General features: G+C 50.2%; 1 protein-coding gene across 4 annotated transcripts in view; it reads left to right on the forward strand.

The window, feature by feature from the left end:
* The first annotated feature begins 7,240 nt into the window (after positions 1–7,240).
* ZFP64 (ZFP64 zinc finger protein) overlaps positions 7,241–27,198 on the forward strand; it is a 62,036-nt gene continuing 42,078 nt past the window's right edge. For 2 of the 4 annotated variants that reach the window (XR_009247441.1, XM_004585905.2), the window contains exons 1-5: positions 7,243–7,569; positions 11,069–11,308; positions 20,679–20,840; positions 23,012–23,074; positions 26,320–26,571. Coding sequence is in view for 3 of the 4 variants with exons in the window: in XM_004585905.2 (XP_004585962.2) it covers positions 7,524–7,569; positions 11,069–11,308; positions 20,679–20,840; positions 23,012–23,074; positions 26,320–26,571 (763 nt within the window). In the remaining variant the exon portion in view is untranslated. Of the gene's footprint in view, positions 7,570–11,068; positions 11,309–20,678; positions 20,841–23,011; positions 23,075–26,319; positions 26,572–27,198 lie in introns of all 4 variants that reach the window. The other 2 variants (XM_004585907.2, XM_058679465.1) reach the window with 2 other exon arrangements.

Raw genomic sequence — 27,198 nt, forward strand, 5'->3', positions numbered from 1 at the left:
CCGACTCCGGAGACGTGGAGCCTGTGCCGGCTGTGGGCAGTACCAGCCAGGAGCCTATGTGTCCCGCAGAGCCCTGTGACTGCCAGGAACTAATAGCACCAGCCACCTCTACCAGTTAGGAGTGAAACCGGGCCAAGAAATGGAAAGAATATTTGGAAACCTAAGTCCAGTTCGCAGTTAACTACTACATATTTCATAAGTAAACAGAAGCAAGAAGCACCAAAGTGCCAATCACAAAGTAGTGTCACAAGACGAGAGATGCTGATGACCTTCACTTGGTCAGTTCACACAGTACACATACTTGGAATATCCCACTGCAGTCCAGAGAGAAGCACAACTTTTTAAAATGCAAAGATGAGCAAATGATGCGTGGAAAAAAATCCCTGCGAGCCCAAACTCCCTCCCTCATGCTGGGTGTTTGTCGCATCTGTTTAGACAACCGAGAGGATAAAGCAGAGGGCCCTGAGCAGGGAGCCTCAGGCGCATGCAGTAACTGCGTGGTGGGAAGCCCAGGTCCCCATCACCAAGACCCTCAACCTTCCTCCCCCATCATGCTCCGAAAACACAGTCAGGAAGAATTAGATCCTGCAGGCAGATGCACAGCAAGCTCGCTCTAGGAAATGTGCACAGTGCAGAACAAAGGAAACCAAACACACGGGCACATGAGAGAGGAAAGGATGTGACAAAGCCCGGCCAGGCCACCCTCCCCCCACTGCTGACAACGGTCTGACAACCTACCACCCCATGTACTCAGGACTCCCCATCAGTTCTCCTGTGCCTTTTTCCAACGTAAGGCTGGACAACCAAGGAGCACAAGACCGTGAAGGAACCCTGAAAGACAAAAACCCAAACAACCCCTCAGGAAGAAGGCAACCATAGGGATGACAGGCAAGACGAAGACAATCTCTCCCCTCAGAACACTAACAGCCTTGCAAAGATGAGAGAAAATACTGCACTCACAAAATAAGATGTCAATTTTTTAAAAGGTTTATTTATTTTAGAGTTGTATATATAGAGATAGAAATACATCTTCTACTCGCCCCACTGGTTCATTCCCCAGAGGGCCACAGCAGGCAGGGCTGCACCAGGCGGAAGTCAGGAGGCTGCAACTCCATCCCAGTCTCTCACGTGAGCAGCAGGGTCACAGGTACTTGGGCCACCTTCCGCGGCCTGACCAACAGCATCAGCCAGGACTTGAATCAACACTCTTACGGGATATCAGCTTTGCAGACAGTGGCTTTAACCTGTTTGCACCATAATGCTGGCCCCAAGGGTCTGAGTTTTCAGTAGAAAACATGAAAGATACAGATAAAAGTAGAGTAAAATGATCAAGACATGGCAACTGGAGAGAAATGATCAAGGGAAAAATGCCAGACACCATGCAGGAGTTTCGATTCCAAATGCCAGAAGTTTCAGAGAAGAGAGGAACCAGTGTTGAGAACTGAGGGTTTGCCAAGTGAGGACCCTGTGAGAACAGCTCTCCAGGGATGGAAACGGACACCATCTACAGGCATCATCACTACACTTCAGATTACTGAGGGACAAGGAAACACAGTTAAGAGCTTTTTAAGGAAAAATGAGCCGTTTTCATCAGAAGACAACAACGGGAAGAGCATCAGACTAGTGCCATCAGCAATGTCAGGATCAAGGACACGTCTGAACTTGTGAGGAACAGTGAGTTCCCACCACTCACAGATTCGGCATTTGCGAATTCACCTCCTCCTCCCTGAAACGTATCTGTGTCCACAGTACAGCCCTTCCACGAAGGACAGCACAACCAAGTCTGGGTGAGTCCATGTGCATGTGCCCAGCTGAGGGGGATCCAGGGGACAGTCTGCCTTGTGTCAACTCTCATGGTGAAGCAGATCTCCCTGCACACTATGTGGTACCACCTTGTTTGCACTTTTGTGCTCCTCGTTGGATGCTGCAGGAAAGCTGCGGTGGGCATATGGACAACATTGGTTATACTAGATAAGCTTCCCTCATGTATGCATCAGCGTCCAATGCCAATGAAGTAACAATGCACCTTCAATAAGGTATCTTTCAAAGGCACACATGAAACAAGGTTATACATTGATCAGTTGAACAAAATGTTCTGACCAGGATGCATAGGTACATGACTCTGTATTTCCCCAAGCAGCCGTAGTTCAGTACTTGTTGACTGAATGTTCACGAATCACAAGAATCAACTGTGCCGTGGCAAACACTTGGTGCAGGCAGGTGAGCTGCCTCTTGGGACGCTGGCACCGTGTGCAGGTGCCAGTTCCATTCCTATTCCAGCTTCCCGATACTGCGTACTCTAGCAGGCAACAGGTGATGGCTCAGATGTTTGAGTCCCCGCCTCCGCACGGAAGACCAGGCTAGAGTTCCTGCTCCTTGCTTCAACCTAGCCCAGTCCCAGCTTTCATGGGCATACGGGAAGCCAAACAATAGATGGAAGATCTCTCCTTCCTGCTGACTTCCAAATACATATATAAAAATCACGGGACTTGCAACCAAGTATTGTTCTGCATTTACAACATACAGCGACTGTGCATTCAGTATTGACAGGTATACGCCCCTCAAGATCCAGATGTCTCCACCACTCCAGAACCTCTCGCTTAGTAGTCAGAGCCTCCCTGCCCCTCTAGGGCCCGGATACCATAGCTCTGCCTGTTCCCAGTCATTAGTTTATCCTACAGATGCCCTCCACAAGGGTACACATGATATGAAACCCTTTGACACTGGCACATGGTGTCTGGGAGTCTCAGAGCAACCAAGAGTTCATTCCTGGGCCCAGCACGATGGCTCAGTTGGCTAAATCCTCACCTTGCAAGCACCAGGAGGAGCTTGCTGGATCTTTTTTTTTTTAGATGTATTTATTTTCATTGCAAAATCAGATATACAGAAAGGAGGAGAGAGAGAGGAAGTTATTCCATCCACCAATTCATTCCCCAAGTGGCCGCAAGAGCCAGAGCTGAGCCAATCCAAAACCAGGAGCCAGTAGCCTCTTCCAGGTTTCCCATGAGGGTGCAGGATCCCAAGGCCTTGGGCTGTCCTTGACTGCTTTCCCAGGCCACAAGCAAGGAGTTGGATGGGAAGTGAGGCTGCCGGGATTAGAACCGGTGCCCATATGGGATCCTGGCTTGTGCAAGGCGAAGACTTTAGCCACCAGGATTTACCTGGTACTAACTCACAGAAGCCACGCTGTCCTTCCCCCAGGGAAGGGAACTAGAAGGGAGTCACAGGGAGAAAGCGCTATTTTCAGAGACTGGTCATCTGTTAAAAGCTGGCACCCCAGTGAGCTCCCCCACGAGTCAGAGAGACATGGAGGCACACCAAGACAGGGAGAGAGGAAAAGGAAGAACGCAGAGCTTCTTCCTCCTGCATAGTGGCTAAACCCAAGAGAAAATGGGGAAACAGAGGCCAGCTTGGGGGGGCAAGGGAAGAGAAAGGTGCAAGAGCCCCGACTGCAGGGCCAGACCATCCCCCAGCCGATGCACAGCTGAAACGCTGCCCACCACCTCTGCGGCACTTCCGAGCACTTTGGGGAAGGCAAAGCCCGGGGGTCAGACATCACCGTTGGGGTTGGTCTAGGAAATCAGGGGAGTTTTAAAACAAGAACTCTCCAACTATTCTGCATTCCAGCATATTTTGGTCTCTGTTGAAAAGCGAAAAAAGCTTTCTTGTGGGTCAAAGGTTTGGTTTAACTGTTACCTTCCAACATAACCTCGGTGAGGAGTCATCACTCCTTCCTCATTCCTATCTACTTAGCACTGTTGTACGTGTTGAAACAAAAGGGAAAAACAACATCCTTGCCTTAACAACTTACATTTTAGTGGACTACGAAAAAAACGCTGTTAGGAACAACATTTGTTCAAATGCTTAATGGCCATCACTTGAAGCTACAGCGGAGGCTACTTGGCTAAGTGAAGGGGCACGGGCTCACAAAACGTGTGGTAATTAAATCACAGCCTCCTGATTCTTCTTACCAGGAAAACATTCTCTTAGTCATTTTAGAACGTACTCGGGAGTCGGTGGACGAAGGGACTGTCCACTGGAGGGAAAGGGCCGATTTCGGAGGGCCGCAAAAATCCCTTCTAGTTTGTTACCTCACCTTACAGATTCTGCACTGATAACTGAGCTCTGACAGCAGAGAACGTTCATTCTCGCGGACCACATGGTGGCTCCCAGAGAGACACAGGAGGCTCTGGAACCCACGGGTGTCGTCAGCTCAAGACCTAACCCACCGGCACGGGGTGGACAGCGAGGGACTCACCTTCCAGAACCGGGGGCCCTACAGGGTCGCCCCTCACGCAGGCAGTCCTGGCACAGGCAGCGGCCACGGCCGCGCAAGTGGGTGCTAAAGTCCACGAAGACCCAGGAAGCCAGCCCGGAAGCCAGGAGGGCACGGCCTCACTGCGGCTTCTAGAACCCAGCCTCTCGCGAGAATTCCCTTCTCGGGCCACGCCCCGCTTCCCGCTGCCCACGAACCACCACTCCAGGTCCCCGAGCTGCACTCCGTGCTTGGCTTAAGCTATTACCCTCAGGGAGACCCTTCGACTGGAACTTGGGGGTTAACTGGCCCATCAAGCCACAGCAAAAAAGGCTTTATTATAGAAAGATTCAAAACACAGGGAGGAAGACATCCTTTTTCAGTGTAAAACATGTTGGAAATTTTGGATACATTCAAATCCTTGCCTCGAAGGTAATGAACTATAGGAAGATAAGAAGGTGTGGGGCCTGGGGTACGCGAGGAAGCCGCTTCATTTAAAAGAGCCCCGTCCTAGTAACAGCCAACAGAAACTCTGGGGTGATATCTTCCACATCTTTCCAGCCATTGCATCCTCATTCCAAGCAAACAAGGAAGAGATTTTTAAAAAGTGAAGCTGTATATGAGGGTTGTTACTTTTAGGAGATTTCTCATCTGTTGTATTGCAATATTTTATTCACCTTCTTAGAAATGACCAGTATGCACGCCTTTTATATAGGAAGCCTGGAACACTCGTTTTCCTGGGGGTGAGGGGAGGGAGGGAGGGAGTGAATGGTCAGTTCCTAGGAAGCCACATGGTCAGCTGTCAACCAGGAGTTTCAGTACCAAGAGAATTTGAAAGATTGACATTGGGCACATGAGCAGCAGTGGCCACAAGTTTAATATCACTATCAAACCCAATGAAATTGTCACTTCTAAGAATAAATATCAGCAATCCATGAGGTGCAGTCTATATTTCTTTAGAAAAAGAAGCTGAGGGCCCGGGGCAGTGGCCTAGTGGCTGAAGTCCTTGCCTTAAACACGTTGTCATCCCATATGGGCACCGGTTCTAATCCTGGCAGCCCTGTTTCCCATCCAGCCCCCTGCTTGTGGTCTGGGAAAGCAGTTGACGGCCCAAAGCCTTGGAACCCTGTACCCATGTGGGAGACCTGGAGGAAGTTCCTAACTCCTGGCTTCGCATCAGCTCAGTACTGGCCATTGTGATCACTTGAGGAGTGAATCTTCAGACAGAAGATCTTTCTCTCTGTCTCTCCTCCTGTCTGTATATCTGACTTTTCAATAAAAATTAAAAAATCTTAAAAAAAAAAAATGAAAGCCCAACAAAATTTACAGCATTAAAGTTGTGATTACAGGGGCAGCCGTTTAAACTGGTGGTTAGGTCACTTTTGCCCTGTATCACAGACCTGGGTTCAATTCCCAGTAGTGGCTCCTGAATCCTGCTTCCTGCCAACGCAGATGCTGGTGAGGCACTAGTGATGGTTCAAGTGATTGGCTTCCTGCAGCCAATAAGGCAGACCAGGTTGAGTTCGAGTGGAGAGTGAACCAAGACGTGAGAGCTCTCCCTGCCTCTCAGATAAAAGAAAAACGAAAATGGCAAAGATGTAAATACCAACTTTCTCTATTTTTGGGGATCAGCGGAATCTCAGTTGACCAGGCATTATTTGTGGACTTTTAAGTTACAGTCACACTTTCATCAAGTCTGTGTAAACAATCAGTATGTATTTATGCATATATATTTATATATATATGCACATACACCCATCGAAAAGGCTTTAGGTATATTCATCATCTGCAAGCCACATCATAAATGAGTTTATATTTTGCCTCTTACATCTTTGTGTATTTTTTTTCCCCACAGACTGGAAGTAGAATAGCTTGGATTTGATCCAGGCAGTTTGGTATGGGATGTGGGTATCACAAGTGGCCTCTTAAGCTGATGTGTCAAAACATGTGCATCTAAGTCATTATCATCTGATTGGACCACAGACAGCTACCACAGGAATAAACTCCTGTAGGAAACAGCAGGGAACATCCCCTTAGCTATTCAGACCCTGTAGCTGCCTCCTATAGCCCAGGCACTGGCCAAGGCACTTGCTCTACATCAGTGAGGCAAACAAGATGTTCAAAAAATCCTATTTTCGCAAGGCCTTACTGAAAATAAGGGGAGGCGTGGAGAAAATATCTGTGTAGATGGATGTGCACATACGTGGAGATCCTGGGGACAATATTGCTGAGATGGCTGCACAGCTGCTGGGGGAAGAGGGCCTTGCCATGTCAGAATGTGGAGCCAGGGAAGGCCTGATTGTGAATTCCTGCAGTGGCAGCCAGGGACCTGTGGGGAGCGAGCCGGGCAGATGGGAGCACGCTTTTTCTCTTTGGTCCCCTCAAATTAATTCATTAGCTAGTTCGTTAGTTAACAGAAACTGCCACTCTGCAGGAAGCAACCCGGAAAGGCGGAGTCCTTATCTCCCAGCGTGCAGGCGAGGGGCGCCGGACCAGACAGGCTGTCCTCAGAGAGCAGACTCCGGCTGACGCCAGGAGCAGCCCCGGGGAGCTCGTTAATGCTTGTTGTCGGGGCCTCTCCCCACCCAAACTTCTAAATCAAGGACCTAGGGCGGGTCCCGCACGTCGTAACACCCTAACACTCCCGGTGACCGACTCGAGACCAAGTGGGAGGGTCCTGGAGTGAGGCCCCTGCAGTGTCCCCATACCAGTCATCTTCCTATCTCCCACGCGGTCGCGGCTCTCGGTATTTCAAAACCTGGGCAGGGGAAGCCTCCGGGGCTTTGCTGCAGAGCCCGCGCGCTCGGCGCCGCGCTCCCGGATCCCCACAACCCGGCTCGGGTCTCTCCCAGGAGTCTGGGCGCCATGCGGCTGCTCCCAAACTCTCGGCCGGTGGGGTAGCCAAACAACCCGGGCGCTGCAGGTGCATGGGCACCCCGAGCCGGGGCCGTGGGGTGTTGGGGTGTGTGTGGTAATCCTGGCGGCGGAGAACCGCCTGCGCCCCGGGGCACAATTCCTCGCCGCCCGGGCCTGGGGATTCGCGGCTGCTGCAAAACCGGCCGGGGCGGCGGGCTCGGGCAGCGCCCTCTAGGCAGCGGAAGTGGAGCTTGCTTTACATCCGTCCTCCCCGCCTCGCAGAGTTGGGAGACGGCAGGCGGGGGGTGTGTGTGTGTGCGGAAAAATAAAAGGGAAAAGTCCGGGCATCATGTAGACCAGCGCCCCCCGCTCAGGCGCCGCGGCCACCCGGGAGACCTCCCAGCCTGCGGCCATGAACGCGAACGGCGAGAGCGACAGCTTCCCCGGCTCGGTGCAAAGTAAGTGCTTTTCCGGGCGCAGTGCGCGCTCCAGGGCCCGGGCCCAACCGCGTCCGCGCTGCAGCCAGCAGGCCCGCAGCCCCGAAATCGGGGTGACCGCCGCCAGCCGCGTCTCGCGTGGCGGTGGAGGAGGGAATCTGAGTGGGCGCGCGGTGCAGGGGACCCCCGGGGTGGGCTGGCGGCCGGGAGCCCCTGATGCGGCACCAGAATGGGGGCGCACCTCGAGGCTGGGAGACCCCCGCACAGGGGGCCGTTGGGGAAGACGCAGCCGGGCACACCGTTGCCGCCTCCTCGGGGTGCTCCCGCCCCGCCGGGCGGAGTTTGGGGCGGAGAGGGAGCGTAAATCTGGGGTCACCCGGGCAACGCAGATGGGGAAACTTCGGCTCCCGCGGCTTTGGATTTGCAGCGGGTGTTAGCCGGCCGGGTTCTCGTGGTCTCGCCAGCGCCTGGCACGGGAGAGGCGGGGAACCTGGCTGGGAAGTGGGGCTGCAGTGGCTTCCTTGGAGTTTTGGGGGGTGGTTGATTCTGATTCTCCAGACAAGGGCCCCGGCGTTTTTCAAGTCTCTGGCTTCGCCCGGTGCATTGTTTCCCAAAGTGTAGTCCAGGCACACTTGGGACATGGCGCGAGAAAGAAGAAAAAAAAAAAGCTTTCTTGGCCTCATCTCGCGGGCCTGGGGAGGGCGGAGCAGGGTCACCCGAGGGTCCCTGCCACGCCTGCGTATTTGTCGGCTGTTGGTGTGGACAGTGTCGCGGACAGCAGCTCCCCGGCTGGCCTGGGTACTCCTAGCATTAAGTTGGGACAAGCACAGGCTTCCTCACCCGCCCCAGTGCGACTCCATTTCCGGAACCCACCCGGTCCCCTCTTGGTCCCGGCCGCCATTCTTGTCCCCATATCACAGATAAGAAAACCAAGGCCACAGTTCTGTTGGACAGTGACAGTGCTGAGACTGCCACAGTTTGTGCGCTCCTTAGGGTACTAACGGCACGCCTTGCCCCCAAAGGTCTTTCTCTTTTCCTGTGTCCCACTTTCCCCACTGGAATCCTGCTTGCAAACCCTCTGTTAACCCTTGCAAACCCTCCTGGCCCGCCAAGCAGCTTCTGCTTACGTTCGGGGTGCCTGGGGAAGACTGGCTGTGATGTTGATGTCTTGTTAAATATTTTCAGAAGATTATGATGCATGGACATGATCCAAAGGCCCTCCAGAAAGTCCATGGAGAGTAGGATGAAAAGTTAAGTCGACTTTGGGGCCAAAACTTTGAAATGCATGCCAATTTTGTTCATAATATGCATTTCAGTGGATTTCTTAAAGAGGTTTTGTGTGCGATGCATGGATTTAAAACTTTTTTTTTACACCAAGGTAACTTATCTTTTAATTCCATTTAACACAAATCCTTTGAAGAACCCCTGGACATGCATAAATGCAGTCTCCTAGCATAGAGCGTGGGGGAAATTGGAAATAAAGTGAGTACCTCACGATGCTGAAATGAGAGCTGTGGATACTGTGCCATGATGTGTGGTCAGTAAATAATTAGGAGAACTGAACACTGCAGCCTAATGCTTACACAGTGTAATTTAGAAAGCATCAGTTTTACAAAACGTAGTTACCTTTTGGATGATATGTTTTATTTATTTGGAAAGCAAATGACACACGAAGGGTGAGTAGAGAGAGCTTCTATTTGCTGGTTCACCCCCCCCCCAAGTGGCCACAGTGTCCAGGGCTGGACCAAGCTGAAGCCAGGAGCCTGCAACCTCATCTCCCGTGTGGGCGACAGGAGCACAAGTACTCATGCCGTCTTCCAGTGCTTCCCCAGGCACATGAGCAGGGAGCTGGATAGGAAGCAGAGCAGCCAGGCCTTGAGGCAGCACTTAGATAAGGATGCTGGCATGACTAACAGTGACTTAACCCACCAAGCCCCAAGGCTGGCCCCCATGCATCGTCATCTTACACAGTTATTTGTGTAAAGAGCATGCGTGGAAGAAGACCTAGTGTTCATAGGAAGTGTTACTGGGGATAGTCTCCATGATCCGCCCTCCTCCCACCTCTTCAGATGATTCTTCCAAATGTCTGTTATTAACATGAACTTTCTTGTAATAATGCAAAGGAAGTTTTTAAAGTGAAAATGAACGTAGTCATATTAATTAGAAATTTATTAATTGTGTTTGTTATTTAACAAATCTATGCACAGTTCTTTGTGTTACTGGGCCAGGTACTATGCTGAGTATTTTTGCAAATATTACCACAGCATTAGAAACAATAGCCCTGTCAACAGTTTGCTTGCAGGTGATAAAAACCCCAAGTGTGCTGACCTAACCAGAAATTTGGAATTGTCTCCAGCATCGATTCAGGGGACTAACGTGAGCACTAGAATCCTTAGGGATCTTAATCTTTTGCTCATCATCCCAAGATAGCTGCAGAAGCCCCTGGTTTCTGTTTTTTGTTTGTTTGTTTGTTTGTTTTTAGAATTTATTTATTTTATCGGAAAGGCATTTATACAGAGGGGAGGAGAGGCAGAGAGGAAGATCTTCCGTCCGATGATTCACTCCCCAAGTGGTCGCAACAGCCGGTGCTGCGCCGATCCACAGCCAGGAGCCAGGAACTTCTTTCCGGGTCTCCCACGCGGGTGCAGGGTCCCAAGGTTTTGGGCTGTCCTTGACTGCTTTCCCAAGCCACAAGCAGAGAGCTGGACGGGAAGTGGAGCTGCCGGGATTAGAACTGGTGCCCATATGGGATCCCGGCACTTTCAAGATGAGGACCTTAACCATTACGCTATCCCGCCGGGCCCAAGCTCCTGTTTTCATATCTGCATTGAAAGCCTGATGACATGGACGGTGCCAGTCATGTGTGTTCCCTTTCTGTTATGAATGCCAAGCCTCTCCGTCCTGCAGCATTGTGCTGTAGGAATGGTCCAGTATGTAGGAAACCAAGACGACTTAAAGTAGTGATGTCAGGCCTGGCGTGATGGTTCAATGGCGAAATCCTCACCTCACAAGCACTGGGATCCCATATGGGTGCCGGTTCATGTCTTGGCGGCCCCACTTCCCTTCCAGCTCCCCTTCCAGCTCCCTGCTTGTGGCCTGGAAAAGCAGTCAAGGATGGCCCAAAGCAGTCGAGGATGGCCTGGAAAAGCAGTCAAGGATGGCCCAAAGCCTTGGGACCTGCACCTGTATGGAGACCCAGAATAAGCTCTTAGCTTCAGATTGGCTCAGCACCAGCCATTGCAGCCACTTGGGGAGTGAACCAGAGTGAACCAGTGGACGGAAGATCTTTGTCTCTCCTTCTCTCTGTAAATCTGATCTGCCTTTCGTTGGGAAATGTGGTGGGACAGGTTTATACAGTGACCTCCGCATTGCGTAAGGGATGACTACTAGTACTGCACAGAGCAGGGCAACCACGGACATCCAAGAATGTGCAAAGCATGTGAGTGGTGGTGCGAGCACCTATGCATGTAGAGGCATGTATGTGGGATTAACCTGCCACCTTTCCCTTTGTTCCATGGAGTTCCGGGTGGTGCGACAGTGCTGGTGGAGCTGACCCCCGACATCCACATCTGCGGGATCTGCAAACATCAGTTCAACAACCTGGATACCTTTGTAGCTCACAAGCAGAGCGGATGCCAGCTGACCGGTACGGCTGGGGCCACCCCCAGCACGGTCCAGTTTGTATCAGAGGAAACGGTGCCTTCTGCCCAAGCTCAGACGACCACCAGGACCATCACTTCAGAGACCCAGACCATCACAGGTACAGCTCTGGGGGCGGGAAGGCAGGGAGTCAGTGCTGGCTGGGCCCCAGGCCCTCTGGGAGACTTGGGGAACTCATGAAAAGCACAGACCCAGGGATGCCCAGTGCCCACCCCCTGAGGCTGCCGATATTTTCTGTCAAACTCCACTGGGAAGCAGGCTGCTCAGCCAGGCTGGGAGCTGTGAAGTTATGATGTTAGCTCTTGGTGCTTGTACTCCCATGCTACAATAAGTTGGTGCACAGAGGTAGGGTTACGTTGGTGCCTTAATAAGGAAATCGGTATGTCCTTATAGATGTTGTTACGTGTCAGGCTTCTAAACAAAAACTCGATGCTAGAAGTAATACTTGCAGGAAGCACGGTGCCGTGGTGAGGGTGCTTGTTTAGATGGTGGGAGTATGATTCCTGAGCTTGGTGTGACTGGTGTGAACAGACAGAAAAGCGGGCTCTGCAGGCGGACACTAAGGTCTCCCCTCCTTGATGCTACCACAGTGCAGGAGGATTCAAGCCCTATGCTTGCTCTGTGCCCTTGACACCTAGATTCTGACCCTTGGCCTCTGCTGTTCCCCCTGCCTGATCCATTTCCCACCTGACACAAGCGCAACTCAAGACGTGAAGGTTCATGATCTTCATCATCTGTGGCCACTGCTCTCCCCTGTGTGTGGCAGCCATGCCTCCTGTCAGTTCCGAGCGCCTGTCTGTGCTGCCCCTTCTTGCCTTGATCCCACTGCGTCAGAGCTGAGCTCCCGGGCGTTTTCTCCAATGACACCACTGATGCACATGCATGCCGCTGTGCTCACATGTGCTGTTCTCCTGGACCAGGCTGTGACCTTGAGGTCTGTCCCCATCACTGACCGTTAAGTACCATGAAGCCAAGGAGGTACCCCTGCTCATTTCCCACTGCAGCGCAGCATCCAGACTTGACTCAGTGGCATTGGTTATTGTGGGGTTTGAGCGACTGCTCGGCTCTGGTGTCCATCACTGAAGCTGGCCACACAAACAGCTGCTCCATCTTGTCTCTTTCCAGCTCTTCATCAGAGATGTCTGTCCTCCTTTTAGTGTTTCCACTGCCCTCTGTCATTTGATATTCCTGTGCTTAGGGGTTGCTAATCTCCCTGTATGTTCAGGCCAGACCGGGCGTCTATGCTGTTAGCATCCAGCTCACAGACGCATCGTTTGCCAGTGCTGAGGGGGGCTACAAGCCAGATTCCAGGGGCTAGGTGTGAGTACCACGTCAGTCCCTTACAGCTCAAGGATGGGGTGTGTCATCGACCCAAAGTCACCTGCTGTTCCTCGTAATAATGCTTGTGCGGAAGCCCACGTGGAGGGCTGCCGTCTTGGGGCTGGGTTCCAGCAACGATGGCTTTTATTAGTGCAGAGCATACTGGTGGGGAGTGGAAGCGCGTGAGTGTTTGCCTGGTTTTGCTGCCCATCCTCATTCTTCCTGCTTCCGTGCCAAGTCCAGCCAAGTGCTGCTTTCTTTTCCCATTTACAAGATTGGCTTCCTGGGCTTCCGTGTTCCATTAGCTGCCAGCTCCCACACTGCCGGTGAGCCACGTTCCCCTAGGAGCTTGTTACAGATGCCTGGGCCAGGCCTCTGCCTCCTGAGGGCGAATCTTGGGGCTGAGGTGCAGGCTTCTGAGTGTATAATAAGCTCCCAGGAGAGTGCAGGTGTCAGCCAGGTCTGAGGGTCACTGACTGACGGCCCAAGGCCACTGTCCAATCCCCCCTTCCCACCCACACAGCAGGTGGCTGAGCTACCCTGAAGCAGGCAGTCCTGCTCCTGTTAGTCCTTCCTCGCTCAGCTTCTACATCTCCTCTCCGTAATATTTCAGTGTAAAATGAAATGGATTTCCTGCTTGCCGGCTTCGCAAGCTGCCCATTGTTTCACATATGATTTCTGAGCTGTCACACTAGAGCAGTAGAATGAGGTGCTGACGGGCGAACGCTAGCATCCTACATATGTTGTCTGAGTCCATGGCCTAACATCCTGCGGCTTTGGAATTGGGTTTCTGAGTATGAATCTTGGCTAGGTAGAGCCTTGGAACCACGTGACCCTGTGACCCTGGAAAATTACAAGAGCCCACAGGGTCTCCCTATAAAGTGGGGGTGAAAGCCAACAGAGAGGTGACAGGATTTGGTAGTTAAAGGTCCCAAGACAGAAGGCCGACATTCAAATCTGGCTGCACCACTTGCTCGTGGTGTGTGTGTGAGTACAGCCGGACAGGAAGCTCACGACTCCATTTCCCCAGCTATAAAATGGGAGTAACCATGGCATTCAAGTCAGAGCGCTCTAGCTGGGCTTCGCTGAGCTCCTGGGTGGAAGACCCTTGAAGTTATCAGTGCTAGCTCTTGTTCTAAGCATAACAGGAGCTATGGGAATTAAATGAAACAGCACCCAGGAAACATCAGCACAGAACCTGGTGTGTGGCAAGCGCTTGGCCGGCGTTAGTTGAACTGAGTGCTGGCTGCTGCTTTACCTTCTGAAGCCTTAGCCTATTGTTTCCTCTCCCTCTGAATGAGGCTTACTAACATTCCAAATTATGGAGTTGCCCTCACTTCTGGTCAACCCAGGTTTTCTCGAAACCTTCCCCAGAAGCATTTACCATGAGCCCCAAGCCCATCCTGTTATTGGGATGCTCCAGGATTCCGTTCTATGAAGCTGCTTTCTTGGGACTAGCAGCAGATTGATTCACCTGCAGATGGCTGGTGGTATGTGATGTAGCATAGACCCCAGCTCACCTAATTTTGAAAGCCTCAAAGAAAGACTGTGAAAACTTGCTTCTACTTCTTAGCCCCTAATCAGTGGTTTAATGTCTAGTTTACCAGATTGGAAGGCTCACTGCAAGAAAGGCCCTAGTCAGTCGTACCTTCCTGCCATGCCACCCAGCATCAGGCCTGGCACATCGTAGGCACTGAATAAAACAGACTTTATGTAAACACAGGAAAGTACCATGATAAGGATTATACTTGTAGATGTTCCTGAGCCATGCGGCCTGCTGTCGGCTCCCGTTGTGGAATCTCAGTGTGAGTGGAGCTGGCCGTTGGAGGTTTCCAGGCTACTCGGGGAGGGGAAGATTCACTGGCCCAGCTGTGACCTGCACAACCTGGAAGGTGTAAAGAATGAAGAGAGGGGCTGGGAGAGCCAGGAGTGAGCAATTGTGGAAGAGCAGATGTGATATAGGCTCTGGAAGACGGGTGGTAGGAAGAGGGTGTGGGTTTGGAGGTGAGGCATCTCAGGGCAACATCTGTTAGCAGAGCCTGGAGATGACACAGGGCAGGGCGTGTGCCAGGGCCACGTTAACTCTGGCTGTGATTTTGGAGGAGCTGGGAGCCACCAGGAGTTTGTGAGTAATTGAGAAAGATGGATTACTCATGCGTGCAAGGATCTGGCAGGAGTAGCAGTGGCTGGTTCTGTGGGTGCTGACTCTGCACCGCCGTGGGTTTTTCTAGATACTCTGCAGGAAGCCATTTCCAGGAGCATAAGCTAAGAATGCTAATGATCCTAAGTTTGCCGGGAATGCACTTGGGGCACAGAAGGGTTCCATAACTTGTCCCAAATGACAGAGACCAGAAGCGGCCCAGCTAGGTCTCGCTGTCAGGCCCTCAGCCCACAGGGCCTATGCTCTTCAGCCCCACAGGCCCATGGTCTTCCTCACTATGCTTCTCAAGAGGGGTGTCCAGGTGAGGAATAGGTTCCCAGGTCCCTCCTCGTGGGAGTGTGAACAAGCCAGCAGCTGAACACAGGCCGGGTGGTGAAGATGTTCTTTCAAATCCATGAGGCTTTGATGTGGTGCATTCTTTGCTGCTTGCTGTCCTCTGCTGTGGGCTCTTCTCCAGTGCCCTTGACCTCCCTGGCTGCAGGTGTCTGCCCTCACTGTAAACCTCAGATTTCTCAGCCACATCCACAGACAGGGAGAGAGTGACCGGGTCCATGTCAGGGAGGAAACTCTGCCTGACAAACTCCCAATCCCGTGGCCAAAACAGAGACATATGTGCTCGCCCATTGACCTTGTAGTAAAGCGGCTGGGCCGGCAAGGGACGAGGAAGAGGAGATCTTATCCCCACGGTCCCCCTTGCAAAGCCACATTCCTGCCCTGCCCCCTTCAGTGGGCTGATGCCTGAATTCTCAGGTGCCAATGTGCAAGACAGCTTCCTAGAAACATAGAAAATAGATACAACCGTTTCCAGACATTGCCTGAAATGTGTGCATCAAGTTTGAAAGACCCCTGGATGGAAGTAAACCCAGAGCCGCTCAGTCTGGGCATGGCAGGTGCTCGACAGACCTGAGGAATCAAGCAGAAGGAGGCCCGGCCCACCCATGGATTCCAGGGTTCATGCTGCTTGGTTTTCTATTACTTGGGACTGTTTGTTTACAATAGACCCATTCTCTAGCATTAGTTAAGACCTTATTCACAATATAGGAGCAAATGGAAAAATTGAGTGCAGGGGTGCAGCCAAATCTTACACTGTGGTTGAAATAGAAGCCAGAAATGTATCAGGGCTTTAAAGCTGCACCCCAACAATTTAAAGGGTAGTCTGAGGAACTACAGCCGTCACCACGGGGGGCCTTTGAAATGGTGGCACCTCCTGCACACCCAGACCTGAGGAGGGAGAGTCTGCTTTGGGGGAAATGTGCACGTGACCCCCGGACTGCCTTCCTTTCACAGCAGCAAAATCCACACCAATTCAGAACATCTTAGCTCCAGCACCGGAGCCAGGCCAGCCGAGTCTGATTGAACTAGCCCCTGCCTGGTGTCTGCCGCCAAATAACCTGCAGAGCTGGGGGTGTGGTCGGAGAGTTTAGTGTCCAGAGCTCCCCCCTGAGGCCAGGGGGAGAGTTGGGCTGATTCGCAAGCGTGTAGAGCGCTGGGGGAAACGGCAGAGGGAGAAGTCAGAGAGCGGGCTGCAGGACAGTGCAGCAGTAGGCTCATTCAGGCAAGAACATGCACAGGTCAGTGAGGGCAAAGCCAGAATTCAAGTGGGAAAAGAACTAGCAGCAGATGCAAGCAGTTCACCGAAGTAGGTGTTTGAATGGGTAATACATGTGGAGAAGCCCTTCATTCCTACTAATTATAAAAGAAATGCAAGATTAAAATGATCTCATGTTGTTCTGTGATAGCCAAGGGGATGGGGAGAATGCAAATTAGTTCCATTTTCTCAAAGTATCCTGTAGTTACCTACCACCAAGCAACAAGACCTCCATACCACTTTGACCGAGTTCTTCAACTTAAAGGTAAGGTCCCAAAAAAATCAAAGGTAAGAACTCTGCGTAGGTATTATTTATAAAAGGAAATACCAGAGCAGGTGTTACGACACTGCTTGGTACACCCATGTTCCATACCACAGTATGTGAGTCAGGTCCTACCTCGGCTTCTCTTTCAGCTTCCTGCTGACATGCCCTGGGAGGCAGCAGGTGGTAGCTCAGGTCCCTGAGTCCCTGCCACTCACCAGAGACCTGCATGGAGTTCCAGCCTGCTGACTTCAATCTGGCCCAGCTTTGACTATTGCAGGCTTTGGGCAAGTGAATCCATGAATGGAAAATTCTCTCTCTCTCTCTCTCGCTCTTTGTCTTTGCCTTTGAAGTAAATACAAAAACAGATTATTAAAAAGAAAGAAGTAAATACATAGAAAGTCTTCAGTGTCCAGGAAAGGAAAGCAACTGATTAAATTGTTCTGCAACCGAAATGATAAGATATGATATAGCCACCAGAAATGATGTTTCGGGGAAATGATAAGAGCCAAATGCTTCAATGTGGCGAAATGGTTTCATTTAAAAAGGAAATATGAAATAACTGTGGCTATCATCCCAGTTTGATCCTTTTTTAAAAAGATTCATCTAATTGTTTGAAAGACAAAGTTTACAGAGAGAGAGAGAGAAATCTTCCATCGGTTAATTCATTCCTTAAATGACCAGAGCGGCTGAAGTTGGACCAATCCAAAGCCAGGAGCTGGGAGCTTCTTCGGGATCTCTCACACGGGTGCAGGAACCCAAGCACGTGGACATGAACTGGCAGCCGTGTGATATGCTGGTGTCACAGGCAGAGGCGTAACATGCTGTGCCACAATGCCAGCCTTCAGTTTAACAGTTTTATCACCTTTCTGAAAGGACACGTTTGCCATGTAACCCGTCATTAGTATCACAGATGGCTTGTGCACAGCAGCAGGTGTTGTCCGAGCTGCCAGGAGAGAGTGCTGCAGACAGACAGGCCTCTGTCTGCTTGTGGCACATTCAGCCAATCGGAGGCTACGCAGGCAGCAGTGACTCGTCACAACACAGACAGGCTTTCAAGGAGAAGCACGCTTGCCGCGGTGTGGACCATAAGGGTGTATGTTGTCAGGCTGTGACAGCACCGGGGCCTCTTATTTCCTTCTCTACATTCTTCCATACTTGCAAGATTTTCAATAATGAGTGTTTACTTTTTATTTTGGAAAAATAGTAACAATTGTAGTACAAAAGGGATCTAATTTTAAATTCAAGAGGAGGGAACAAAGGGGACTGGGCAGCAATGGCATCTCCAGGTGGTTCACAGGCGATCCCATGGAGAAGGGGTGACATTGGTCCATGCGAACCCAACAGGTCCAAGATGCCAAAGGGTCTATTGTAAGCAGACAGTCCCAAGTAATAGAAAACCAAGCAGCATGAACCCTGGAATCCATGGGTGGGCAGGGGCCTCCTTCTGCTTGATTCCTCAGGTCTGTCGAGCACCTGCCATGCCCAGACTGAGCGGCTCTGGGTTTACTTCCATCCAGGGGTTTTTCATCTAGCATGTTGGCTCCAGGACCATGGTGGCTTTTATCCCTAGCTCACTGCTGCAGTTCTTGTGTTCGAACAATGCTTGGCATGCTTAATAAATGTTTGGTAGGTGAGTTCATGAATAAACTTTGACTACCTGATATCTGACCCTCTCAGCAGTCCTGGAAGATAAGGGTGGGTGTGGGTCCCCTGAAGCTCAGGTAGGCAGGACCTGCCTGGGCTAGTAGCTAGCTGCTCTGAGATGATTCTTGTGTTATGTCTAATTAATTTCACCCCAAAAGTGATCCCTGCCATTAGGTGCCAGCCCCTCTTTGCTGTGTTTAAGCTCCCCTCACTGAATGGTTTCTGCTGCCTCCCCAAGGTATCAAAGGCACTATAGCAACAAAAGTGGAAACAGACAGATGAGTTTGCATCAGATGATAAACGTTGAGAGCATCGGAGGAAACCACGGAATGACAAGGCAAGCTACGGGACAGGAGATGTTTGCAAGTCATGTCTGTGCGTAGATTAAGATCTAAATACTGTGCTGCTTTTCTCTGCTGTGAGTTGCCCTGGAGGCAGAGGGCAGAGGGCTCTTGGGACAAGAGACCCAGCCAGTGTCCAGGGAGGGCAGAGGGTGTGGTGCCTAGCACTTACTTTCCAGGAGGGCTCTGGACTGACTTGCAGGGAAAGACTGGCTGCCCTCTCTCCCGCCACACTAAGCACTTTCCAGTGTGGGAGTCACTTGTGTGGAGCGAAGTCGGAAGGCCGTGGTGAGTGTGACCACGTAAGCCTGGTGTGAAGCATTGAGCACCTTGTGTCTTGGTTGGCTCTCTAGTCCCAGACAAGCAGGGACAGCTGGTCACCTTGGGTCCTGCACATTCCACTGAAACTGGTGCTCAAGTCCAGCCCTGTTCAACAAGTCACTGGGATCTCCCTGCAGCACAACCTGCCCTCCTGAATTCTCTCATTAACTTTGGCAGCAACCCTGTGACCGTGACCACTGCCATCTGCAGGGGACAAAGCTGAGAGGGTCTGGAGCTGGTCTGTGATCACCCATAGAGTCAATGGCTGGACCATGGTCTCATCAGTTCAGGGGCCACGTTGTAACATATCTGAAACAGCAGCGTGTCTTCGAGCCAACGAGGATGCCTTCTGCCAACAGGCAGGCCCCCACGAGTTGTCTTGGCCTGCGTCGGGCCAAGCTTGATAGCAGTTTGCCTTGTTCATGTCACATGGGCCAAATTGTGTACTTTTGGAGCTATATGTGCTGTTTAACATGCCTTCCAAGATCCTGCGTGATGATTTAGACCGGCCTGCGAACAACCCCAAGAGGGGACTTTGATACCAGGACGGCCTGCGAACAACCCCAAGAGGGGACTTTGATACCAGGAGACACATGTCTGCTGTTGGAGCAGTGAAGACAGTTCCACGTGCTGGAGTGCAACGAACAGAAGAGCACGTTCCTTCTGTAGGTCGTGTTCCGCTGCTGAGGTCCATGGAGAAGGATGGCAGGTGATTCCAGAGAGTTTCATAGTCATCTGCCTGGCACCACAGGGCGTCTGACTCTGCTGCCTGAGGATTTGCCCCTGTGGCAGGTTCCCAGGTCGTTGTCATGCTGCTTGCTGGAGACCACATTTGGAGGACTAAGAGTGAGCGAAAGCCGGAGCAAGTGCCACCGAGAAAGTGAAAGCATCTCCACGAGGAGCAGCTGCAGCTGCAGTGAGACTTGGTGTGAGGACGGGAGACAGTATATCAGACTCTTCCTGCTGATGTTAAACCAGTGCCACTTAGCTTCCCTCAACACTGTTCCATGGGGGAAAATGGAACTTGAAACTTGACTCAGACATCAGAGACAGAGCCCAGGTGTGGTTTGGCAGATGTTGGCGTGATGGCGACCAGGCACCTGGATGTCCAGTGTCCCAAGATGTCTTAAATATGATGGGTTAAGAACGCTTTCTACCGGACCCGGCAGGGTAGCCTCGCAGCTAAAGTCCTCACCTTGCAAGTGCTGGTATCCCATATGGGCGCCAGTTCGTATCCTGACTGCTCCACTTCCCATCCAGCTCCCTGCTTGTGGCCTGAGGAAGCAGTTAAGGATAGCCCAAAGCCTTGGGACCCTGCAGCCATACGGGAGACCCAGAAGAGGCTCCTAGCTTCAGATTGGCTCAGCTCCAGCCATTGTGACCACTTGGCGAATGAACCATTGGATGAAAGATCTTCCTCTCTGTCTCTCCTTCTCTTTGTATATCTGACTTTCCAATAAAAATAAATAAATGTTTAAAATTTAAAAAAAAAGAACACTTTCTGCTATGATGTGCTTATTTGGGAAGCTTTTTGCCCAAATATAAAATAATAGTGCACCTTTCAATCTATAACATGTTAGGTACAAAGAAATAAGGTGTCACTGTTTTAGGAGAATTCACAGCACTTTAAACATAGGAATACCACCCACATGGGCGACCCAGTTTCAGCCGACCTGTTACGAACATTTAGGGAGTGGGCCAACAGATGGAAGATCTTTTTTCTGTGTGTGTATTTGTGTGTGTGTATGTGTCAATCTGCTTTTCAAATAAATAAACCTTCTAAAAAAGTTAAATGAAAGCAGTAACCACAGTAACCACAACATCTTTTAGTTTCAGCTCCAGAGTTTGTGTTTGAACATGGCTATCAAACGTATCTTCCTGCGGAAAGTAACGAAAACCAGACAGCCACTGTCATCTCTCTCCCTACCAAGACACGCACCAAAAAGCCAGCAGCCGTAACTGCTCAGCGGAGGCTCAGCTGTTGCTATCCAGGTAACATGTGTAGCGATATCCTGCGGTGACATCCCATGGCCAGGGTAGAAGATGTGCTGTTGAGCCTGGTTCCAGGGCTCATGCTCCTGTGTTCCTACAACTGGGTGTAGATGTGCTCCATGTCAACTGGCCCAAAACCCGAGCCCCATGGCATTGCCATTAGCCCATAGAAACCTGCTACTCGTCATTCTATTCATCATGCCTAGGGGTTCCCAGGCCTTCACAGCCATAGGCTTAGAAATGGAACTGAGGGATCTGCCATTGTGACACAGCAAGTTAAGCTCCCACCTACCATGCCCACATCCCATCTGGGTACCGATTCAAATCTTGACTGCTCCACCTGCAATCCAGCTTCCTGTTAATACACTTGGGAAAGTAACAGAGGTGGCTTGAGTGCCTAGGCCCTTGCACCCATGTGGAAGCCCTCGATGGAGTTCCTGGTTTCAACCTGGCTCATCCCCAGCCACTGTGGCCATTTGGAGAATGAAACAGAGAATGGAAGATCTTTCTCTCTCTGTCTCTGTGTGTATGTTACTGTGTCTCCTCTCCATGACTCTGAACTGAAAACTCATGAACTGAAAACTCCAGGCCACTGGGAATTTCTTTTCCGATGCTACAATTTAGGAAGACATCCATGATTTTTTTTTTCCTCCTTACTTTTGTTTTATACTTTTTATTTGGAAATTGTTTCAGACTCATGGAACAGTTGCAAGAACAAGACCAAAACTTGCCCACGTGGCCTTCATCTACGGTCTGCATGTTAACATTTTCTTTTTTTTTTTTTTTAATTTTATTTTAAATTCATTAATTACATTGTATTATGTGACACAGTTTCATAGGTACTGGGATTCTCCCCACCCCTCCCCAAACCCTCCCACCATGGTGGATTCCTCCACCTTGTTGCATAACCACAGTTCAAGTTCAGTTGAGATTCCCCCATTGCAAGCATATACCAAACATAGAGTCCAGCATCTTATTGTCCAGTCAAGTTCAACGGCTTCTTAGGTATACCCTCTCTGGTCTGAAGACAGAGCCAGCAGAGTATCATGCCGATCAATTAAAAGCTCCAACATACCATCAGCAAAAATTTACATCATTATGGAATTAATTGACATAGTAATGAGTAACCAATATGGTAAAAGTAAATGCGATTTCTTATCCACCTTCTGTGACCACCTCATTGACATTTCAATTTTGGTTTATACACAACATATAACATTCATAACATAACTTGTTATACATAACATCATATCATCTTAAATTAAGGCAAACATGTGGTATTTAACCTTTTGGGATTGGCTCATTTCCCTTAGCATTATGGTTTCCAGTTTGGCCCATTTGGCCACAAAGAACTGCATTTTGTTTTTTTTAATAGCTGAGTAGTATTCCATGGAGTAGATGAACCATAGCTTTCTTATCCAATCGTCTGCTGATGGGCATTTTGGCTGCTTCCATGTTTTTGCAATTACTGATTGTGCTGCTATGAACATAGGAGTCCAAATCTGAAGCCTTCTTCCGTGGTCACCAACTATTCTGTCCCGACCTGTCCAAAAATAAAATCCTGCTCCCGGTCCGGGCTGTAGCCAGACTCCCTGCTTGCAGTGGCTATGTGTCCTTGGTGTCGTTCATGAGGAATGGCTAAGCTGTTGTCTGTATGAGCCAACAGCCACCTGGGCTGAAAGAAGTGCCCAGTTTGATGTGATTGGGGGGTTGTGGTAGAAATCTAAGACAGATGCTGTGTTCTCACTGGGGCGTTACATCCAGAGGCCCAGGAGATGTGTTCATCCTATTTATAGGTCACTTAGGAAGTTTCTGCTAGTTTTTAATACCCTAAAGTCTATGTTCACTTTACTTCTTTTCTAAGAATTATTTTATTTGAAAAGCAGCGTTCAGAGACAAAGAGGGAAAGACAGAGAGAAGGGTCTCCATCCATTGGTTTGCTCTCCAAGAGGCCACAGTGACCAGAACCAAGCAGTCCTGAAGGCAGACGCCAGAGCTGCTTCCAGGTCTCCCACATGGGTGCAGGGGCCCAAGGACTTGGACCATCCCTCCGCTACTTTCCTATTGAGCTGGATGGAAAGTGGAACAGCCATGATCCAAGCAACTTTAACCTCTGCTGTAGCATGACACCTCAAGTGCTTTTCTAATTTATTGTTCCTTCCTGTTTTTAGGTTGCCAATTCAAGACTGCCTACGGCATGAAGGACATGGAGCGGCATCTAAAAATCCACACAGGTATGAGATGCTCCTGGGCCATGTGCCCTAAACACCTGCTCTATGCCCAGGGCTGGGGTTCTGGCTTACTTAGACTCGGGCCTGACCCAGAGCTTCACTGGGTGTCACAAGAATGCAAATGTTTGTGCATGTCGTTTTGGCAGAAAATGTTTAAAGCATGGAAGAAAAGAATGTGAGCCAGCCTCGCAAATAGGAATTCAAGCTGCTGCCACTGTTGCATGAAAATCAGCCAAATTCATAGAAACTAGAATGCAGTGGCATTGTCTCTGTGAGGTGTGTGTGTGTGTGTGTGTGTGTGTGTGCGCACGCGCGTGTAGGAATAAGGGCAAAGGATAATGGCATTTATGTATATCTTTCTGTGGCGTCATTGGATATAGTGGATATAGTATGTGTTATTTTGTGACTTTGAAAAGTACTTTTTAAAGGGGAGAACAAGATCAATGCAAGGAGGAAAGTTGATTGTGGTGATTTCCCTTTTTAAATTATCTTTATGATATCTTGATTTTGTAACATGGGGCAATATTTTTAGGCCTTGCTTTTTATAATTCTTTAAATGTATTTATTCATAGAAAATGGACAAATGTCACATATATCACAAAGAGATTTAGGCACTTGCTGATACTTCGCACACTTCCCTCCACCTGCCTGCCTTCCCCACCCACCCTCCTCCTTCCTTATTTCTTTTAAACTACGGAGCGCTTTGTGGCTTTGTCCGTCGTCATTGAGCCGTGCTCACCTTCCTGGTGTTGTTCCAGCATCAGCAGTGTGCTGCGGCAGCGAGCACAGAAAGCCTTCTTTAGCAGAGGGTTCCGTGTTCCTGCTTCACTGCTGCAGACATGTAGCCATTCAGAAGCATCAGCATGTGTAAGTGAGGGATACCACACTGGAATCTGACTTTGGCTTCACCTGGCCCACATCTGCTGTTTAGCTAGCCAATGATTGTTGATTATATTCTTTGGTCACAATCAGTGAGGGCCTTAGTGCGCTTAGGGTTACTGTCAGCCTTGCTGGCATGTCATTTGGATTTATTCCAGTTGTCCAGATGTTAAGTTTCAAGCATCTCTAAACATTACGGCAATGAGCCTCTCTCTGTGGGTTTCATACTCGGAGGCTGCACTAGCCGTGTTTGACGCCGTAAGAGCCAGGTGCTTGGAGAACGGTGGATGTTGTGCAAAGCGTGGCAGAAGCACAGGTGAGGGCGGCAGCTCGCAGTCTCTCCATGCTCACCAGAAAACCTCGCCAGTCAGGCTGTGTCCCGAGTCAGTGTCAGACTGATGTGTTTCTGTTGACATCTTCAAGGCCATAGGTTAACAAGAAGGTGTCCAGAGAGGACAGTAGTGACCTGAACCTTAACCCCTGGAGACTGGGGCTGCAGCCACGGCAGCTCCAGGGCTCCTTCCCAACAGAACTGGCTGAAGCTGCCGGCTCCACCCACCCCCGCCAATCTCGCCCTTGTTGCAAATAGGCAGAGAGGCTCCAAGGGTGTTGTTGTGGCCCCCAGCGCTGGGAAGTGAAGTTGCTGGGATTGACTTCTCCTCTTTCTTGTGAAAACCTGTAACACATTTCCCGATACATCCCTCTTTCCCCCTGAGATGATGGTGATCTGCTTTGACAGTTAATTTTAGCGCTTGGCTATTTAGGATTTGGCCAAAATACATGATTGGCATGTGAAGTAAGAAGCAAAAATCTCAGGTGGTCACCCACCTGCTCCTCCCTTGGCCAAAAGTCAGCTCTGGGGCAGCAGTCTGGAATTAAGGCATACAGAATCCATTTCCCATCTCTTCCCAAGTTAACACAATACCACATTACATACTGTCACTTTATACATTATGCAGGTACCACATTGTACGCTATCAACTACAACATGCTTTCTTCAGTTAATATTGAACATCTTTTCATGTCAATGTGTGTATAGCTACTGCATTTTTTCATTAGCCAAGTAGGGAATTGGTTCAATAATTTATGGTGCATGTATATAGTGAACTAGTTGAGCCATAAAAATCATGTTATGGTTACTGAATGATATTAAGTGTAAAGCTACTCTATGTACAAGAAAGGAATCAATATAAAGAAAGGCTAGTGTTTTGCTTTTTGTAAATTTTAAGTCCTGGTTCTAGTTCCTGGACCAGTGGTTTGTGCAGAGTTGATGGAATGGGCCTTTGGCATAGTGGCTAGGACACTTCTATCTCATGTCACAATCCCAGCCTCACTTCCCGCCCCGCTCCCTGCCGGGGTGTGCCCTGGGGGACAGTGGAAAGGACTTCAGTCGTCAGGTCGCTGCCACCCACGTGGGAGATCTAGGTTGAGCTCCTGGCTACTGGGGAAGTGAACCAGCTCATGGACAATCTGTCTCTCTCTCAAATAAATGGTATTTTAAGTGGTTAGCAAAAAAAAAAGGAAGTGTTTAAATTTGTGTTAGCTGAGAGGGTTGGTTTGTTTGCTGCCAGCAAAGAACCAGAAAAATATGGGTCGGATAGTTCGCAGTTGTTCACAGGTGGCAAGGTAGTGTGTTTGTTGGTGAAGTCAGGAAGACGGCCAAACAGCAGCTCAAGGCAGGCCTGGCTTCGAGTCTCTCTCACATCACCGTCTGGAGGTGGGCAAGTGGCAGATCTGTGCCAGGAGATCCCAGAGACCCCAAGTCCTTCCCATTGCAGTGTTTCGCATCATCTCCCTAAACGCTGGCAGCCTCACGTGCTTTCTTGTGCCTGGATCTGCGTTACAGCTAGCAAGAAGGCAGAGGGAGCTGTTCGGAAGGCGAGCAATTGCCTGTTTTCAAAGGGACACACTTTACTTTAGTCTCTGCTGTGATATTGACCAAGACTTGTCACAGGAATCTACCTCGCTACAAGTGAGGCTGCGAAATGCTGCCTTCTGGGTCCTAGTTTTCCAGTGCATCTCTGCAGGGGGTAAAGGGGAGACTTACTGCAAGCCACAGTTAGCAGCTTCTTATTTTACTCAGCTATACTTCAAAATGTTACTTTAGTAGACTTCTACTTTTCATAAATGAAGAATTCATCTTCATTGCGAGGGGGAAGAAAGACAATGCCAATAAGCAAAGTAGAATGAAGACCTTCCTCCTCTTCCCTCCCTGCCCCCGAGCGACACAAGATTCTCTTTGCCAATTATCTGTTCCACTTTTGGGGTTTTTTTTCTAAGGACGCATTTTACTTTTGTCCCAAGATCATGAGCCGTAAACCTGTTCCTGTTTAATCTCGTTTCCTGCTGCCATCTGTGTGTGTTTGAAGGAGACAAACCCCACAAGTGTGAAGTGTGTGGCAAGTGCTTTAGCCGGAAGGACAAGCTGAAGACCCATATGCGGTGCCACACGGGCGTGAAGCCCTACAAGTGCAAGACGTGTGACTATGCGGCGGCCGACAGCAGCAGCCTCAACAAGCACCTGCGGATACATTCCGACGAGCGCCCCTTCAAGTGCCAGCTCTGCCCCTACGCCAGCCGCAACTCCAGCCAGCTCACCGTGCACCTGCGATCGCACACCGGTGAGTGCCACCCGTTGCTCCCGCTCTGCAGCCCTCGCTTCCTGTCGCTTACAGCAGCACATGCACCTTGGAGGGTGTGCCCACCCCATGAGAAAACACAGACGCGTTTGATCTTCCCAAGGTGTGCCCATCTGCTTTCCTTTGCCCAGATGAAGCTGCCCTTGTCAGCAACATGGGGGAGACACCATGTGTGTAATTTATGTGCATCTTTCTGTAAGTTCATGACTACAGTACATTCATGAGTGAAGTGTGCAATGGGGAGCCACTAAATGAACTAGAGCTCTAAGGAGCGCATCGTTAATATACTCCTGCGTGTACTTAGACATGTCAGTAGTCTTTGTATACTCAGCAGGGACAGCACGATCCAAACACGTGGCAGTCAGCAGAGAGTGACAGACTGTGCTTTCCTTCCGGTGTGGTGTGTGCTAGCTGTCAACATGTTGATGCTGCGCAACAGCCCCTACACGCTAGTCAACGCTTGTTGCTTGCCTGCTTCCCATCAGCAGCAGGAGGCTGTTGGTGTGGCCTTGGCTTCATCAGGTGTGTGGGGGAGGCCAGGGGCCCCCCAGCTTTGGCCGTGGGCTGCTCTGTGTGTTTCTGATCCAACCTAAGTTTGTTCTGCTATGA

Source organism: Ochotona princeps, chromosome 22 (genome assembly GCF_030435755.1).
Source record: "Ochotona princeps isolate mOchPri1 chromosome 22, mOchPri1.hap1, whole genome shotgun sequence".
NCBI classification, from domain to species: domain Eukaryota; kingdom Metazoa; phylum Chordata; class Mammalia; order Lagomorpha; family Ochotonidae; genus Ochotona; species Ochotona princeps.